Source organism: Pyxicephalus adspersus, chromosome 4 (genome assembly GCF_032062135.1).
Source record: "Pyxicephalus adspersus chromosome 4, UCB_Pads_2.0, whole genome shotgun sequence".
NCBI lineage: Eukaryota > Metazoa > Chordata > Amphibia > Anura > Pyxicephalidae > Pyxicephalus > Pyxicephalus adspersus.
Genome location: NC_092861.1, coordinates 137,656,600 through 137,675,681, shown reverse-complemented (window position 1 = coordinate 137,675,681; position 19,082 = coordinate 137,656,600). Strand labels below are relative to the sequence as shown.

Genomic DNA, 19,082 nt, shown 5'->3' with positions numbered 1-19,082 from the left:
TAGATTTTTATGCTGCTTAAATTCTGCATGTATTAAATGTATATGTATCTAAGGCTGTTTTCAACTCTCTTATCCAATGGGAAAGTCTTTTTGCTGCAATTTGCTTATTGCTTCAGCTCAGTGCAGGATACAACTATTGGATATAGAAAACAATTGATTTCTGCAAAGGAACACTTGGCAGTGACGTCCTTGATAATTAAATTATCTGTGTTGTCATTTATTCATAAAGCCAAATGCCAATGCACAATTATCAATAGGACCTGTTGTTCTTAGTACATGTCTACAAGTTTTCTGTAAACAATTTCCACAAGATGTCAGGTATTACCAATTTAATGACCTAGTTCTTTAATATAACAGTAGAATTGTTACTGATAACTAGTATTTTAGTGTAAAGGATCAAATTATCATACACTCATATACATAGTTCATGTTAGGTGACTGATCCCTTTACTATGAAGAAAAAGCAGGAGACTTTTGAGGTTACCCTCTTTTTTTATTTTACCACCTTTTAATGTGTTTCTTGTCAAGATATGTCAAAATCTGTGTACTGCTTTACAGGTTATTGCAAATGACTGTTATAAAGTCAGATTCTAGTCCTTACACTAATTGTATTTGAAAACAATTAGATCTGCTTGATTGTGTGTCTTTTTTATATACATTTTATGGCTGTATAGAGTGTTTCTAAACCAGAGCTCCAAATCTAGGGTTATTCCATAAGATTCTAGAGGTTCCTTGAGCCATATTTTGTGACTCTTAGACACCAATGGTCATTTTTTCTTGACCACCACGATAATATACTGTGAGTTGTGAATACAGTATTTATAGTAGGGATTCCCTGAGGGCCTGCAAGTTATTTCAAGTGTTCCCCTATATTAAAAAGATTGAGAAAGGCTGGTTTAGAGTCTAACTTAGCAAATTAAATTCTCACTCTGCAATGGATAAGCCACATATCGTATGGTACAAGGAGAAGCTCTACAAATGCAGCAATCTAATCTTGTGCAAGCAAAAATCATGTTTTCATTATTTCCCTGCACATGATTGGGTGTTGACTTTATTCACTAAGTTTTGTAAAAATTGCATTGCAGAGTGATCATTCGCTTTGCAAAGTAAATTAAGTGCTTTTCGCAAATCTACACTGTGTATATACTTGTTTCAGGGTAACTCTAACACTAGTACAGACCCCTAAGACTCATGTTTACCTCCTCCCTCCATAGAATGGAACAATACTGTCTTTGGAGTGTTCATTCACACCAACTGTCACTGGAAGCAATCGCAAAAGATAATTTCAGGAAATAATTATTGCATGTATTTAAGAAGCCTAAAGCTTCTTGAAGATGCTCAATTTTTTACTTGTAAAGATTTTAAGTGGTCATTTCTAGGAACAGAAGAACAAACAACCGCTGTTTTGTTGAGGGTGCGGGCAAGCGGGAGGCATCCCCTTGCATCCCTTTCTATTAGAAAACATCAGTAGTTGTTCATGGTGACCTGTTCCCAATATCGGGGGACCACACTGATACTAGATATAGTAATAGACTTGGGCAGCAAAATCTAGTATGTGTACACAACTTACAACCTTTAACCTAAGTTAACAATTAAAAAGTTATGAGAAGGCAGATTCGGGACAGGTGATGTCTCTTCTGCAAAAAAAACTATCCTGCCTGTTCACAAACTTCATTTGAGAATAAATGAACGCCCATGCAGGAGTTACGTCATTTTGTCCTGACCAGTCGAGATGGCCAAAGACCCTGCACCTGGAAGACCAGAAGGTAAATTTATTTAATTGCAAGAGAATCATTGCCTGTCTTTTCTTTATTATATAACCTGCTTGCTCACATTTTTGTAATTGGTAACGTTAGCTCTGCTTTAACATTCAAAACTTAAAAAAAAAGTTTTGCTTGAACTTTAAGAGCTTTTAAACCACACATTATTCTTTTCCAAATTTTTTTTAGGAACTTCATTTTAAACTTCACTTTGAACCAGTCATTCAGACGTTCATTATTATCTATATTCTATGCAACACAAAGCCTCTTATATGTTATAATATGTGTTAAATTAAGATTTTAAACATGTTTCCCCTTACCTACATCTATAATTTCCTTACCTCTTAATTATTCTCTTGTGTAGTCACCTTTGTCTCTCTTTGACCCTTAGCTATAGCAGTGTTACTATGATGTGTATGTGAAGTTGCGGCCTTGTAGGTCACAATGTATTCACAGTTTAATCATAATTACCATAATTATTATACTTTACACATTGTTAGTGGTTAAATGGGAAAAAAGCCTTGTAAGTTGCAGCCGAGCCTGCCTGCAGACACAGCGATAGAGAAGGAGCGATAACTATTCATGGCGGAAGCTTCCATAGATGACTAGATCTTATATCGTGCATTGAGCCTTTTCATTTGATCTAGGGTGTACTCTGCACAAATGATTAATTAGTCCGCTCCCAGAACAAAAGTCTGCACAGTTTTGGCACATAAAATAAAGAAAGAAATAAAATAAAAAACCTCATGTTTCTATCAGTCTTGCATATCTACATAGCACTAATTGAATGGATCTATTAATTAGCTTTCATGCAGTTACAAAAGATAATAAATGTAAGGCAAAGAAATCTTCTAATCCCTTTTTCTTTTTAAAAATATACAGTATGTATGAAAAGATGGATCTGTGTGTTCCTGATCATCAAGTATAATCGGGTGTTCAAGTTCAAGATAACTCGCTGGCGCTCTTGTTCCTTCTTGTATTGTTTCAGAATAAGACTATTATGTTCAAGTCTCTTAAAGCAACAGTTAAATCATAAATTGCCTGAAAGGGAAACTATCTATTGATGGATGGTTTTTGTATTATTTAGTTATCTATATTATTGTGATCAGCTAAATGTAATACAGTTTAAAAATGGGTGTTAAAAGGTTAACCCACCCAAAATGAATATAGAAGCATTTAGAAGCGACTTTCGGTAAACAAAGCATTGTACAGCATCCTCATCTGTGCTGTCAACTACTCCCATTCAACTGTATGGGAGTTGTTGGGAAACCACTTAGTTCATGGAAGCGCCATTTTGCTTCTGGCAATGCAGTCAATACTGAAAAAACATGGGCAATGGATCCGAAAGGGCTGATCTGCAGTGCAGTTTGCTGCTTCTGAAGGCAAAGCAAATGTTTACTATGCATCTACAAGCAGCTAACCTTGTGGCTTTCCACTGCCAGCCTGAAATAATAAAAAAGTACAGTTCCCCATGTTTGTTTTTTAAATATGCTGCAAGAACAGCAAAAACTTGTTGATCTGCCAAAAATATGTTGACCCCCTTATTTTCTGTGTGGACTGACAACTCTAATGAAATCCCAACCAACTGTGCCATCTACACTATAGAGCTCTTCTAATCCCACCCCTGTCTATCTCTTTCTACATCCCTACATTAGTTTCTTTCCCAGTAATCTATGCTGCTGCCTTGATTCATAAAACCCTGAAAACATACTGTGTATAAAGAAAGGGTCTTGGTAGGGTAATTTTGGGGGATATAGGGTATACCTATGTGGACAGGAACTGATCTAGATCAACCTGCTAAATCCTCCTTCCATCAGTTGCACCTGCAATCTTACAAGCACAGAATTGTTTGGTAAAATTAAGTGTTTTTTGCTACAGAAGCAAGGTAATGGACAAAATATTGCAGGGATGTGCTCTAGACGGAGAGATAGAGGTTGGGGGCATTTGGGTAATGGCTGTACATACCCTTTAAAACATCTAATAGCTACCTAAATCTTTAAGGACAGAGACAGGCTCTGTTTTTTTTCCTTACTGGGAACAATGTTAAACATTATGACCAAGTGAACAATAAAAGCTGATAATAAATATAAAATAGGACAGATATAGGTACTGTTATGTACCTTTATCAATCTTTCAGGAGTTGATGCATATGTGCCTCATACCCTGAAGTACCAGTTTTATTCTGTGGTTTGACACAGATCTGTATAGCTGGCAGGCTTGGTATTGGTGGGTTATGGCATCATTGGCATTCTATACCATGCTAATATAGACTGATACCAACACCCACTCCACCAGAGTTACATTCATCGATCAAGATATTTACATATTTGGGGAACTTCTCCCTGCAAACTGCTTTGATTAGTGTACCAAGAAAGAGTGCTGTAACGTTCTAGATGTATTTGTTTGCTTTTAAGAGTTAAGAGGTATACCATGTTACATTAATATATTTCAGTGAAAATACTAATATGCCCAGTCTACTGATTGTCACAATGAATGGTATAAATGCCCTTTACAGCCCTCTAGAGGCTAAGGTGTGCACTTGTCTGAATTAATATGAGAGTGTTCTTCACTTTAAGAGATTATTATTTAGAATACAAAGGTTTTGCTTTGCAAAGCAGCACACCATTGTATTACCACCATTGTCATGTTATTGTACAAAGCTTGCATATCTATTTAGCTCTGATGTCCTTGTCCAGCTAAACTTATCATTTCATATTTTTTTTTTTTGTACCTGTTTTTTCTGTCAAGTGACACCAAAGTGCCATTAGGTTTAGAAACAGTGCAATTAGAACCCTGTTAACATACAATCATTTGACACAGTGCAGCATCTGGATTGTCATGATTTTTTTATCAGCCGCTGTTCCATTTACAAAATCCATTACATCAAATTGCAGAACCTGAGACTTTCCTGCCACTGAGTTAACCGTGTCACGGACACAAATTTCCCTAGCAAGCAATTTATTACCTAATAAAAAAAGACGTTGACAAATGAACCTAAAAGTGGTTTGCTTAAATTCCAGTTTGTTAGTGTCACCAATGATTTCAGAGCTATTTTTAGGGTCGTTGTATCTACAAAGCAAACTGAGAAATATAAAAGATCTATGAGCAACAACATTCAGGGTTGTATTAGAAAATATTTCAGAAGCTTATCGGAACTGAAGGTGGATAAGATAAAGTTCTGACTGTTGGTAGTGATTTCTTCTTTACAAAGATGACCCCCCTGATCAGCAAATCTACTGACACTGCCATGAAAAGGCTGTGAATAGTAGGGTGTATGTAACTATACAATAGTGCTGGACATACATGTGGCAATTTTGTAGAAGCCTTCCATCACCTTTTAACTGAGAAAGGGATTGTATAAGGGAATAGTCAATAGCAGGCTGACAATCATGGTTACAATTGAATCATGGTTTTCAGTGACCATGTAATGATTGGATGTATTGCAACAAATTCTGCACATTGGCTTTAGGTAACAGATCATGCCTTGGTTTTTGGTTCTTCTGAAGAAAACTGATGTAAAGCTTCCACACTTGACCCAGGTCTTCTTATCTAATATTACTACCTGATCTCACTAATGCTATTTTGGCTATAAGTATACAAATTCCTCAAATCCCGTGAAAAGCCATTCTAGAAAAGTAAAAGCTTTTACTGCTATCCTGGATAGAGTCAACTCCACATCAACGCCTATGGTTATAGAATATCCAATAAACTGAATGGTGTGCATGGCAGGATTGCACAAATTTTTATATATATATTTTAAAGTGCAAACCATGTGATCACTTTTACCCCATCCAGCAGCTGGATTGCCTGAACCATATGCTATACCTGTCATTGACAGATATAGGGTACAGTTTAGCCATTCTAACCGGAGAACATTGACAGTTGTCAGTAGTCACTGGCTGGATTGGATGAGACATATGCCTGTCAATGACAAATATAGACTCAGCCAGCCAGTGAATATCTACCGGCTGCACAAAGATAAACAATGCATAGTACCCCGTACTCGTTATCAGAAAGGGTTAAATCAGGCCTGCAAATAACCATTCAACACAATGGGGAAATCATAATTTTTTTACTAATATTTATCTTTTGTAGGGACCATTGTCGACCAAATATGAGATCCCATGAAGATCCATCCATTGCCACCAGATACCACTGCACGATGATCCAAGCTCTGCCCATCTGCTGCATAAATGGGTGGAGTCCTGCACTGTTTACATTTGTTCAGCCAATCCAGATGTCAACATACGCCACCTGGTTTGACTGGCTGAGCCTATCTCTGCTGACTGTATAGGCTAAGCCTACACTATAATGGTCAATGACAGGTATATATGTGAGGTATCCAAAACTCATACCTGAGCTCAGGTTGCTCAAATTCTGTGCTATTTTAGGTCAAAATATTTTGAATTCAAGTCAGAATCTACTGCGATCTGAACTTTCTAACCACCTCTACTTGTGATCATCCAAGTGTCTAGAGACCACATAGTGCCCCCTGCTTGAGAAGGGAAGTGAAACACAACAGACCTTTTTGCTTGTATGTACCCTGTGCTTGTAGTTATGAGGATTATCACATGATGTGTTTATTACTAAAATATGTTTAGATTTAGCATACAGCTCAGATTTAAATGGATTTGAGTCCATTGGTATCATTATTATTCCCAGTAGTGCAATCATTGCACACCTCCATCACAATGACATCCCCAGTCTTCTGGGAAGAGTCCCATGCAAGAAGATGCTCTTGTAATGAACTGATAGTCTTTATCAGGAAAATGGTAATGTCACACCCATTAATGTGGAAGATGGGGCAGGTAACTATATTCCTAAAATTTCTTAACAGGTATGTTTTTAACTTTCATGTAATAAGTATTTTTAGGAAGGGGACCTGGCCAGCATAAGCAGACTTTTCATTTCAGTGGATGGTAAAAGTAAAATGGTGGATATGTGCTAAAACACTTGTGCTAAAACAATTTGTCAATCTCATTGGAAACAAATGCCCTTAGCCTGGTGTTTTACCTTTGCAAGTTGAGCCTATAGTATCTGCAGAAAGCAAGGATCAAGTCACGGGAGCACAACTAGAGGACAGGAATGGACCGTTTTCACCCCAAAACAGGAACAGGGACTTTCAAAGCGGAGTCACCATGTATTATTTTATTAAAAGCTGCACGTTAGAAGTGGCTTTTGCAATTACATTAACATGTTGAATGCTATTTAGGATTTCAGATATTGGGTTTACAAGTACTTTATGGCAGATGCCTCCTGAGCCAAATCAGCAAATACTTAAGGCAGAACAAAATCCTGTATACTCACCTGTCCCCATTCTGTTGCGGACGATGCAGACTTCTTCATTTTTTCTCCTCCCTGTTTGGATCCCCAGTCATTTTGATAGGCCAATCTGGGTTGATGTAACTCCTCATAGGCAGGTTGAAGTTTATTCAGTCCCAGCAACCACTGGAAAAGCTGGAGTGTGCCAGTATGTGCAGCTAAGTGATATTGACAGATGAAGATCAGGCAGGTAGAAATGTTTATTGCAGAAGGGACATCACCTGCCCCTTTCTGCAAAAAAACCCTGTCTGTTTGGAATACTTTTTTTATGTTTCTTTAGTTCCACTTTACCTGCTTTAGATTTGCTGAAAATTAGAGAACTTGGTTGTTCACTACTCTACTCTCCACGCCAGTAGCTTGCTTCAGTATGGTGGCAGAGTCTTCTCAAATGCATTTTGGCACTCAAGCATTGATAAAACACATTTCAAAGGTCTCTTTCTTAGGGATGTATGTGGAAGCCAAGCTCAGACAATGCAAAAGCTGGGTGTCTGAAAGCTCCATTAGGCTGATGGAGGTTCCATGGACCTGCTCATCTTCACCTAATCTTGTAAATAAAATAACAAATGTCTCTAGTAACACACCAAAACTTTGGTCACACTCATAAATGTGGATTCCCCATGCTTTATATCCTTGAGCTTCTTTCTGGCCTCTCTCTTCAACTGGTATGGGCCCTTACAATCCTTTTACTTTCATTCTTTTGTTACAAACAGAGAAGAGGTGGCCAGTTTCTAATTCCTGATCAGACATTTATATGGAAAGCACCGGTGTATGTTTTTCCCCCAACATTGTTGTGTAAATCGCAGCTGCCAGTCCCCTGTTCACAGAAAGAGCTTTTGTTAGCTTTAACATTCACGCCGATAAGTAGAACTCAATATTTCTGCCTGTTTGGCAGGATTGGGTCTTTCTGGCTATATACATCCTTCATACCTCATCTTCCTGGGGATGATATTTGGTCCCAAAATAAGAAGAGGCGTCTTCCTGGAGGCTGCATGTTATCCTCTTATCCCTACTGTTTTGGAATAGAGCGTAACCAGCTGGAAAACTGTAAGGAGCCTGATAATGCAGCTATTTTCTGCTGTCCCGTCTTAATCTTGTTACACAAATGGTTGTGAAGAGATTCATGAATTTTGCCCTCTGCATTAGCGCCTCATGTCACTCATACACAGCTGCATTCTGCGGGGAGTTGTCCTCCCCTCCTCCTACAACGGGGGAAAAAAATTAGTTACAATCTTGGCAGTAAAGCAAGTAACAAAAAAAAAAAAATCCACAGATTTAGGCAACCACCCATGAAGCTGATTAACAGTCAGTGATCAGGAGGAAAAGATTTGCCTCTTAAACTTTTCACCTCTCATTGTTAGCTGTGAAATTTTATTTCCGTTAAAACGCAAGCCTGTAATCAAAACTGTGTATGTAGCTACGCTATATGCCAGTGCTTTTGTCAGAACGTAACCTGCCACCTTCTCTAGGATCCAGCTATGTGAAAGGTATGTTAACATTTTATACAATTGTGCCTAATATATATTTTTTTATAGATATATTTATATATATATTTATAAATAAATTGTATTCCTAATGTTACTCTTGCAGCAAGTATAAGAAAATTCTCCACGTTTTTGTATCAAGTACTTTTTACAATAACCTATAGCACAAGTTTAGGGCAGAAATTTCTAAACCCTGTAAATGTGTTTTATTATTATTATTATTATTATTATTAATATTTTATTCATTCCAAAATATGTTCAATCCAAATATGATTGTTAAAAATCTAATTTGCATGAGGCGCATGTCGTCTGTTTAGTGAACGCGCCAACTTAATTCTCATGCTAAACGTTTATTTAATAAACATTCTCTGTAAACATAACCGTGGTTATTAAACTGGGAATTTTGCAAATCAGCACATTTTGACAGGAGATTTTTTTTTTAATTGAATCTGCTGTCATTTTTTTTTTGTTAGTGGATATTGCTAGTATTATAGAAGTCTGAGACTTGTAGAAAGCTTATTAAAGAGAGTGGGGAATAGCATGGTGTAAAAACAGATGACTTTTCACCTCCATTTCCCTGTTTAAACACCCCATCCTAAGTGCCCGATGTTTATAATCTGTGCAGAGTGTTGTTGATAATTGTAGATTGTCTTAAAAGTAAACAGTAGGGCTTCCACCCACCTCTCCCCCTCCTGTGGTGGCTGTTCACCCGGTGGGTCTGAGAACGTTACATCCAATTATACTGTAACTCCTAATGCTACTAATAGCAACTATATTACTGTGCCTCCTTCGGTCCTCGTCGACCTTATTTTGCGTATCAAATTGGAAAATCACTTTCTTTTCAGTGCTTTTTTTGTGCTATTTTTCCGTTCCGCTGATCTGAAACAATGAAACTAGTTTAATTGAAGAAACATGTGTTTTTTCTTTTTCTATAAAAAAGGGCTATTTGTTTGACATTTAAACAAAATATATTTTGTGCCAAGGTGGCAACATTATACAAAATATTTGTGTTTTTTTTAATTAATTTATTTGTATTAATTTATACTTCAGCATTAACAATTCTCTAATCCGTATTTATATTGTGTGAGCTAAGAAAATGATTTAACTAGCTGTTTTATTTCAATGTTCAATTCTGTTATCGCTTTCTTTTATTATTTTTGTTTTACATTTAATTAAACTTTTAATTCTATAATCTCTATCACTTATTAAGGGTAGATAACTGTAGATTGCTTTTTAATTTGCAAAATACTTTAAGCGCTGTTCTGTTTATGCAGAATGAATATTAAAATATTTAATTTTGTATTTAGAAATAATGTTGTTTTTTGGGTTGTAGCTTTGGAAAGATTTTTTTTATTCTGTGTTTATTTTTTATATTTCAAGCTCACAGAAAGCTCTGCAAAGCCCTTGTGTGCCAGGAGTAGGTGCATTAAAAGCTACTGTAATGCAATTAGATCACCTGTAGTTTTGTATTGTGCCTGGCAATGTCACATGACTTCTCTCCAGTGTCCAACCATTGAGGTGTTTAATCGCTGACCATTATACAAGCAGGTTTATGTACTTACTACTCACATGGTGTTTAATGTACAGAATGCTACAGTTCAACTTACCTACATTAACATATCCCTATTACCCAGTTTATTTTTTTTTCGATGTGACCTTTTATATACTGTTTATGTAACAACAATTTTTTTTCTCCCAAGCAGCAGAAGTGCTATTATAAAAAAGCTGTAAAGATTTATATTAATCGGTAAAATCTCAACCTAACAACAAATAGAAATAACCTAATTTTTGTGCAAGAGAAGACAACATTTAATTTCTCTTACAATACAGTGTATCTAAAACTTTTTTTAGTTTTAGATGGCTTTGGGAAATGTTACCCCCGGTAGGTATATGTGTCACCACCTAGGGCGATTTGTACTTACCCTTAGTTGCTGCTAACCCAACACAACTTATTAAAAGTCAACCAGAAGCCTTCTGTTTCAATGCATCACACCACAAAGCACAGATAGTTACTTGGTGTCCAGGCACATTTGGGTTGAGCTGTATTTAAAATTCATGATACCATACCGCAGATCATGTGTTACTGTCCATTATCACATAAATGTGCTTCCAGCCTCAGTGACCCAATAACAACTGTTTTTTCTGTTCAGAAATTTCCCCAACAGAGCATAGACAGCAAATTAATACTAAATGGTTTCTAACCACTCTCTATTGGCTTAAATTTGGTCTACAATACCAGATTTCTGATAATGTTGATAACAGATGATCTGGTTAATAATAACATTGTCATTATTGATTATAATCAGCCCCTCTAAAAAAGGAACACAGTACTGAGATATTTAGGATTTTCTTTTTTATCAGTAAAAGAAATAAAGATGTGTTATAAAATACTGTTTGCCCATCCAAAAAGAGATATTGTGTTATTGGTTGCATCTGGTGTGCCATTACAACCTCCGCTCAAGTCTCTTGTCCTGGCCACTTGGAGTTTTGGTTGATCTTTCTCACTTTGTGGATTTTAGATTAAGTAGCATTAATAACATTTAAAAATCCCACGTCAATATTTGTACATCCCTCCACTGAAGATATACAAAAATTGGGCTGAAAGATCTCACCAATGCCCCCAAGAGATATAAGTGGTACTCAGTGGGCAGTTATTTGTCCAACAGATATCAAACATTGTAAAACAGTTTTCGTGTGGAGTAATTCTTTAAAAACAAATAAAAGGACAAGGAATCAAGTATAGTGTTTAGCACAGGGATGGCCTATTGTGTTTGATACATTTTGTCAAATCAGACTAAAGATTTGTTGTTTAAAATTTCTCTAAATCCAAAACCAAAACTTGAATATATTGCATATCAGTCCTTAAAAGTTATGGAGTTTTTTTTTTTTTTTATGGGCCTTATTTCACCCAGTAAAAAATCCTGTTCCTGTATGTCTACAATAATTTCCTCATTGTATCTATGGGGCAGGCATGTTTGTCATGTTTGGACTGCAAACATGTCTGCCTTCATTACATAGTGGTTTATTGGTCCTGGAGATAAAAATGTTTTTGCTTTCTTTTCAGCCCACAGGAAGTGACAAGCACATATCATTTCTGCCAAGAGTAGCCTGTACCAGAAAACTAACGTAGCCACCAAATCTAAGGACTTGTAGGGTGTACAAACTACTTTTTTAGTTTTAAGTTTTTTATGCATGAATTGTTTCCATTTTACTGCTCATAATTTACTAGTAAAAGGAAACATCCCCCACTGACAATCTTGTGTGCACTTTAATAACATAGCTGTGTTAGTAACCCCCTCTCTTAATATGTTTGTGTTTGGATGGATTTCCAGTTTATTGTATTTCTAAGATTCCAGCGGTAAGCGTTCACCACATTGTGGTAACCACATTGTATCTCCATCCCCTTCCATGAAACAATAAAAAATGTATCAATCATGGAGGATCTGTTGGAGCATGGCATCAATATTTGGCCTTTTAGTGGTTATTGAGGTTGTTGAGCAGAGCTGAGAATTCTGGGGGAGATTGGGTCCCCTGAATGAAATAGCTAACATAAATGCTTTACCCCACTGGCAAACATGCAAAACCAAAATACCATTATGAAGTTGGTCCTTAAAGTATATGTAAACCCATTTACTAAAATCTCATATAATCTTCAACATGTTATTGCCATTGATACTGAGCCTATCAAAGGGGTCAACATTTAGGATTGCAACCAACTTTTCAAAGCTCCTTGGAACTGTAGCATTAAAATATTGCCTCCGTTGATTTGGATCTGGAGGACATCTGCTTTTTTTAATAATTCTAACAAGAATATAGTTATATGTAAACCAAAGGCCCTAATATTATATTATGTTTAACATGTTATTATAAGTAAAGTTTGCAATCATTTCATATTTGCAGCTTTCATTCAAATAATACCTGGTGATCCTTCCATAAATGTACTTGTTCAGCCACTTCTTATCTCCCTGCTTCCCAACTGTTAGCCTGTGTGATGGTTAGCCTCTACCAATGGATTACACCTTCTGCACAAGTTCTAGTGCACACTGAGTATTTTTCTTAATTGTAGCAGTGTTTTGGTCACGCAGGTTGCAGGAAAGGTAAGTATTTAGCCTTTGCAGTCATACCTGTTTTTGTTTCAAGGATGGGGTCACCTAAAAGAATTCTAGGACATGGTCATCACTTGCAGCTGTTAAAGCTCCAACTTTTATAGCAATTTTTAGATGTTAACCAGTGATGACCCCTTTGGAAAATCAACATCACAAGTGTAATTCTTTTTATTCCAGACTTACCTATTATCGGCTTACTATGTGGGTAGCCAAATGCTGCAAGCTTTCCATGGAGCCCCATAGACCTCATATGGCTACAGTCAGACTGCTACACGATACAAAAGTTCTTCCTTTATTTATCTCATTGTTGTTTTTACTTTTTATTACAGATGAAAGAAGAAGACAATTATGATGAAAATATCCATTATCCACTTCTTCTTTTACTTACCAAGTCAAGATAACATCACTCCAATGACTCATGACAATGTGTTACCTACCGATGCCTTCATCACCCATTTATGAATTGATTTGATTTCTACCTCTGTTTTAATATGCTTTTATAGGTTCATATGTTTTGTATAAAATTCTGCACTGATGTGTTTCCGATCTGCATAACAAAAATTCTGTAACTCATCATCCACTTTAAAATAAAGCTGAACTATTTGCATTATATTTGATCGTGTATATGTATATTTGGTAATCATTTTTACAGTCACTTGGTATGGATCAGGATTTTGAATTTCCCCTAACTTTCAGCAATAATCTGAAAATAAATTGATAAAATTTGCAAATTTAGAATAATGCATCAAAGTCAATGGAGATGGTGAACATAGGGTAGCTTTTATTGGTGTTCAAATATACAATGGGCTTTAAAAGGCTTTCAGGGCTAATAAAAATATATTTAATTCCCTGATTAAAAATATATTTAAAATATTTATAAAACATGTTCTTGTGCCCCTTTTATTAGGAAAAAAACAGCAAATTTGAGCAAATTACAGTAAAAATCACCAATAAACAGGACACTAAATAAACTGAACTATCCTAAATATATCCCTTACTGCCAAAGAAAAAAATGAATAATTTTTTTCATAGCAAATTTCTCGCAAACTGAGAATTACCCCTTGGTGAAAAATTTGGCAATGGCAAAATGGATAACTTTGTGGCAAAATTAGAAAGTTTAGCCCATTGCTTCTAAACCACCCCGACTAACACTGTCAAATTTACAAAAAGCAACAGTCTCAGAGTGATACAGCCAAAATAAAGAACCAGCATTAGTTATCCAGAAACAGTCGCAGATTACTTTCAACTCATAAAACACGTTTTATAATCATTTATTTTAATACTGTAAAGTCGAACACATACTATGACTATAAAATGAATGAATATATATTTATTTCCACACACAAATATATAAGCCACTGCTATATATATTCTTTTTTATTGTCATAATAAACGTAATATATATAAATATAGCATTTTCTGGGGGTTGTTAGCATTATGCTAAAAGCATATTCCACTCTCCAGTTTGCAGTATTTTTTTTTTTTTTTGTAATTCCCTTTTCCGCTGGTGTGTTTTCTCCTTGGACAGCTACAAGAATTGACTGGCTCAGACAAAAGCCTCATGAACTGACCATTTGTCCTGTGGACACAAAAGCTCACCCGGCCCTCAGCTCCTCCTCCTCAATTATCTGCGATTAGTCTCAGTGTGTTGAGTCAAGAAGGGGTAGTGGGGCGAGTGCTTATTATCTGTTTAGGTAGAAGAAGAGCACATTTGCGGCCTCTCGTATGGATGAAAAGTGAACTCTAATCAGATCCCCGATGGAAAATGGGTGTTCTTTTCCAAATCTTACCAAAACACACCTTGTTTTATTTGTGGAAATGCTGCATTCTACACTTTCGATAAATGCTATAATCAAACCAGCCCGAAGCTCTCATGAATATTTACCATGATGCTGTTACAATGTAAGGTCTTTAAATGCTTGGGTGACTGTTTTGTGAGCTACAATGGCCTATTGTGAAAATGCAGCTTCACTACATAACTTGGGCTACAGACTGCCAGTGTATTGTTCCAAGGCACGTTTTTTTTTTCTTCTTTTTGTTCCAAAGAAAATGCAATAACCAGTTGGCCCTGTTTGTTTTAACATTTGTTAGATGTAAAATTGGTTTTAACAGTATATAGCAGCACCATTTGAGACTAAAATTGCAAAAAAAAAAGTTTATTGGATATATATGTATAAATTACAATATATATATATATATATATATATATATATATTTATTTATTTATATATATTCAATAAACATATATATATATATATATATATATATATGTAACTCCCCAGCATATGATAAACTTTTTATTCGAGTTTTGGATAGTGTAAGGAAGGGTTAGCCCCTTTCTTGAGGTTTTATTGTTACTTTTATTGCGGTTTGTGCCTCTGAAATTTAATCCCCTATTTGTACATTTGTACATTGTCCCCTCACATTGCACATGTGAGAGGAACAAAACAGTTGCCATCAAAGTAGGAAAGGAACTTGCTGCAGTGTCATAGTGCAGAATTCTTCTCTAACTTGTTGCGTCTTCAGTACAGGAAGTGAACGTAATCTCCCCAACAGTACATAGTCCTTAAAAAAAACCTAAGGTGGAATGAAGTTGAGATTTAAATCTTTCCTACTAAATCTGAATCTAAAACAAAAAATGTTGACTATATATTCTCTCTGATCCTGAAATGTAGAACCTGATATTAGCTATTTCCCTGATGCATTTGGACATTTCTCTGTTTTTTACGATGTAGCATGAATTAGCATGTTACACATTCCATTTCAAGCAGAGAAGACTACACAGGAGCAGTATGAAGGTCACACTTACCCAGTGGAATGTCTACTGCAGCACAGACATGACATGTGTCCTTCAATAGGGACAACCCTCATCTGTCCTCATTTCCTCACAGGGTGCCATCCTCTTCTTTCTTCTCTTACTGTAGACAATATTCGGCCATCTTGAATGGCAGGCTAGAGTGACAAAACTGCACGGGAGGTTACCCATTACTGGCACTCACAAGAGATGGCAATGGGCACCTCAGCTTCTTTAGGTTGGAAGGGTTATTGCAGAAGGGACATTTCCTGTATCATTCTGCGAAAATGACCTTCCTCATTGTAAAATTATTAAAAGTGGAATTTTAGTTCTGCTTTAAATAGAATTAGGAGAAAGGGTTAAAACATCCAATGATATTTGTATTGCTAAATGAGGTATGAGTCTTTCTGTCCTGATGACAATGACTTCCCATATTTCTTGAACAAGTGTCACATGGGCACTGTGATAGTAATAGTCAAGTAGCGAGGGAAAATGTGATGCAGAATCAGAAAAAAAAAACTAATTCTTTACTGATATATCCCAAACAAGGGAAATGACTGGAGTTAGGAGAAGGTAAGTGAACTTGTACTCAGATCATAATATGAACAAGTAATAAAAGCACTTTAAAACAAGCCCTCATTTATCTCTGTATCTATAAATATTGGGGAGAAACATATTTTCAGTTCACACCAAATTTCTGTTCCTAATGCTTTTCATTGCACCAGAGTCATGGCAGGCTGCCAGCCCAGCACTGTAAACATACCGCAGATATTTTCTAAGCTGTTTATAGGAATTTTGAGCCTGTGAGTGAACTTTACAATAAAAACAGCTCAAGAGATCAGCGGGATCCTTTCAAAAATACTTATTGGTTAAGAATGTGTAAATAGAAAGTTGAAAATCCACTGATGAGGTATGATTTACAGAGATGGCCCAATAGTGGTTACAGGGTGGCTGGCCTTTTTTAACCCTACCTAGCCCTAGAGGCAAGTGCTGTACACACAGTGCTGTTCTGTTCTATAGAGAGGGGAAGGGGTAGGACGAGTGAACAGCAGGGTGGTCTCCTTCATAGTAGAGATCAGCATCCATCATCTGTCATCGCAGATTGATGAACAATGTTGGGGACGCTGTACACATGTCAGATTAGCACCTAAGACAAGCATGATCGTTCATCTGGGGCAGCAATCATCTAACTTACCCTAGGGGCAACATGTTTCCTTCATAATAAGAATGTTTATTTATTTTATTAAAATAAATAATTTACTTTGCACATGATTAGGTGTTCAAAATAAATACAGCTTCACCTTTGCTACTTTGCTTTATTAAATCAGCTATATCACTGGGGTGCCAGTTAGTTATGAGCTGCTCACTGTATATCCATTGCAGGAAAAGTAAGTAAAAGTAAGTAAAAGTTAACAACTAACCTATCCTGTCCCTACCATAGTTCCAGTCTAATGTTCCTAACACAGTATAAGTCCAATTTTTGGGGCTTTTGGAAGTAACTGGAGTGCCCAGGAGAAACCGCGCAAGCATGGAGAGAACATAGAAACTTCATGCAAACATTGTTCTGGCTGGGATTCAAACCTGATTTGGCACTGAACCACCATACTCTCCAGAAATGATTCGCTGATGACTCAGGAGATATTACTTTAATACTAAACCAATGTCATTGGGCATAAGTCGAGTCACATACATTTTTTCCTGTTTTAAAGTGCCTAAAAAGTGTGTACACCCTAACAAAGGATTTGTGTTTTTTTCCTCCCTTGTTTTTTTTTTTTTAAATCATTGAAAGCGTTTTATTTTATCGGTTTAAAAAGTGTACAAGTACTTGTTAGTGTTGCCAGAAATGCAGAAAGCCTTTATCATCCTGAGCTGACAATGCTACACTGAAATCTCAAATATTTAGATGCTGGTTTTACCTTTTCTGATCCTCTTCTTTCATCTCAGCATTCGGAAACCTCTCCAGCCCCTTAAAACTACTTCCTGTCTATATGTACCACTCCCATCATCTGTTGCACATCATTGCTCTGGACTGGCTTTCTGATGGTTACAGCTGTGGATCGTCCAAGAGTGAAGATAGACTACCATGGGAGAATCTGGAATGGATCTGGTCCAGGTTTGTAAACATACCAAACTATATTTAGGAAATCCCATGCAGTTTCTTTTTGAATCACCCAGGTACTCCTATGATAGTCTATCTACTCCGGTTTTGTAGAACTTAAATAAATCAGGCCAAAGGTGTATCAACACAGCCGCCTATAGTCCTCATTCTCACCCCATACCGGGGAGTGCCTAACAAAGAACCTGTATGGCAGATTCAGCTGGAATTACTTTAAAGAAGGTTGCAGATTAAAATGTTTTTGTGACATTAACATAATAATACTTGTATGAAACTTTAATGCAAAGATCTAATACAAATACAAGTATATTATATATGCATTCATAAAGGATCACTTTATATTTTGAATAATTTAAATTGTGTTTATCAGAATTCAAATCCAGCACCCTGTGTGCCTTCTTCTTCTTAGAGAATAACAAAGTAGACCTAATGACAATAAAATATATTATTTTTATTATTATTAATAAACAGGATTTATATAGCACCAACATATTATGCAGCGCTGTACATTAAATAGGAGTAGCAAATGGAAGACAGATACAGACAGTGAAACAGGAAGAGGAGAAGACCCTGCCCTGAAGAGCTTACTATCTAGGATGGCCTAACTTTCTCCCATGAGTCTCATAAGTCCCATGGCATTCTCTTTCTCCCATGAGTCTCCTGTGAATTTCCTGCATCTAAAAAATGACATTAGATTGTGAGCTTCTTTAAGGGACAGCTAGTGACATGACTATGGACTTTGTAAAGCGCTGCGTATTATAATGGCGCTAAATAAATACTGTGTAATAATAATATTATGTCCACCACTGGTAAATGTAGTCTCCAAAGCATCCTTGTGTGAGAACATCTGCACCTTCATCTACCACCCAAGTACAAGCACAACATCCATTGTAAAAAATAGATACATAGATCGTCATTGTGACACTCGGAAGACCCTCTACATCTCTAAACACTCCCAAAAGAACATAGATGAAGCCTTCTACATGTCTTAAACTACGTAAGACGTAGTTTATTTGTAATATTTGTAGCTGGAAGCAATCATTCATGGAGACAAGAGTCTATCATTTGCCATTAACGCAGCGGAGATGCTCACTGACCAATACCACTTGAGTATTAAAATTCAGGGGTACGAGTATATTTACCATATCCTGAATGCTTCTTTTTTCCAAAAATGAGCTAAATTCCAGGCCTATAGGAAAGGGTCTTTCCAGCCCATGTCTAATATTAAATATACCACTTTGGTCTCACAAAGCCCTTGTTTGCTGTACAATCTACACAGATAGTATGTCTGCTGAGTCATATCTTGAAAGATAAAGTTTGCTTTTGGAAAGTAATAGTTGAGTGAAAAGGTCATGCAAGCCATCAATAAATAGAGATTACTAGCTTTTGTGCAAAATAATTTTAAAGTTGGAAGAGGTGACAACCCTTTCACTCAGTTTGGGACAGGCAGCCTAATAATGTATAAAAGTAGATCTTTACCAAAAGCAGCTTCTAAACATCATG

The 19,082-nt window shown here is 36.4% G+C and overlaps 1 protein-coding gene across 1 annotated transcript in view; it reads left to right on the top strand.

Annotated features, from left to right (window-relative positions):
• Positions 1–13,281, top strand: part of CAMKMT (calmodulin-lysine N-methyltransferase) — a 237,781-nt gene extending 224,500 nt beyond the window's left edge. Inside the window, exon 11 of the mRNA XM_072409769.1 lies at positions 12,999–13,281. Within this exon, the coding sequence (XP_072265870.1) occupies positions 12,999–13,070 (72 nt within the window). The 3' untranslated portion in view covers positions 13,071–13,281. The remainder of the gene's footprint in view (positions 1–12,998) is intronic.
• The last annotated feature ends 5,801 nt before the right edge of the window (positions 13,282–19,082 follow it).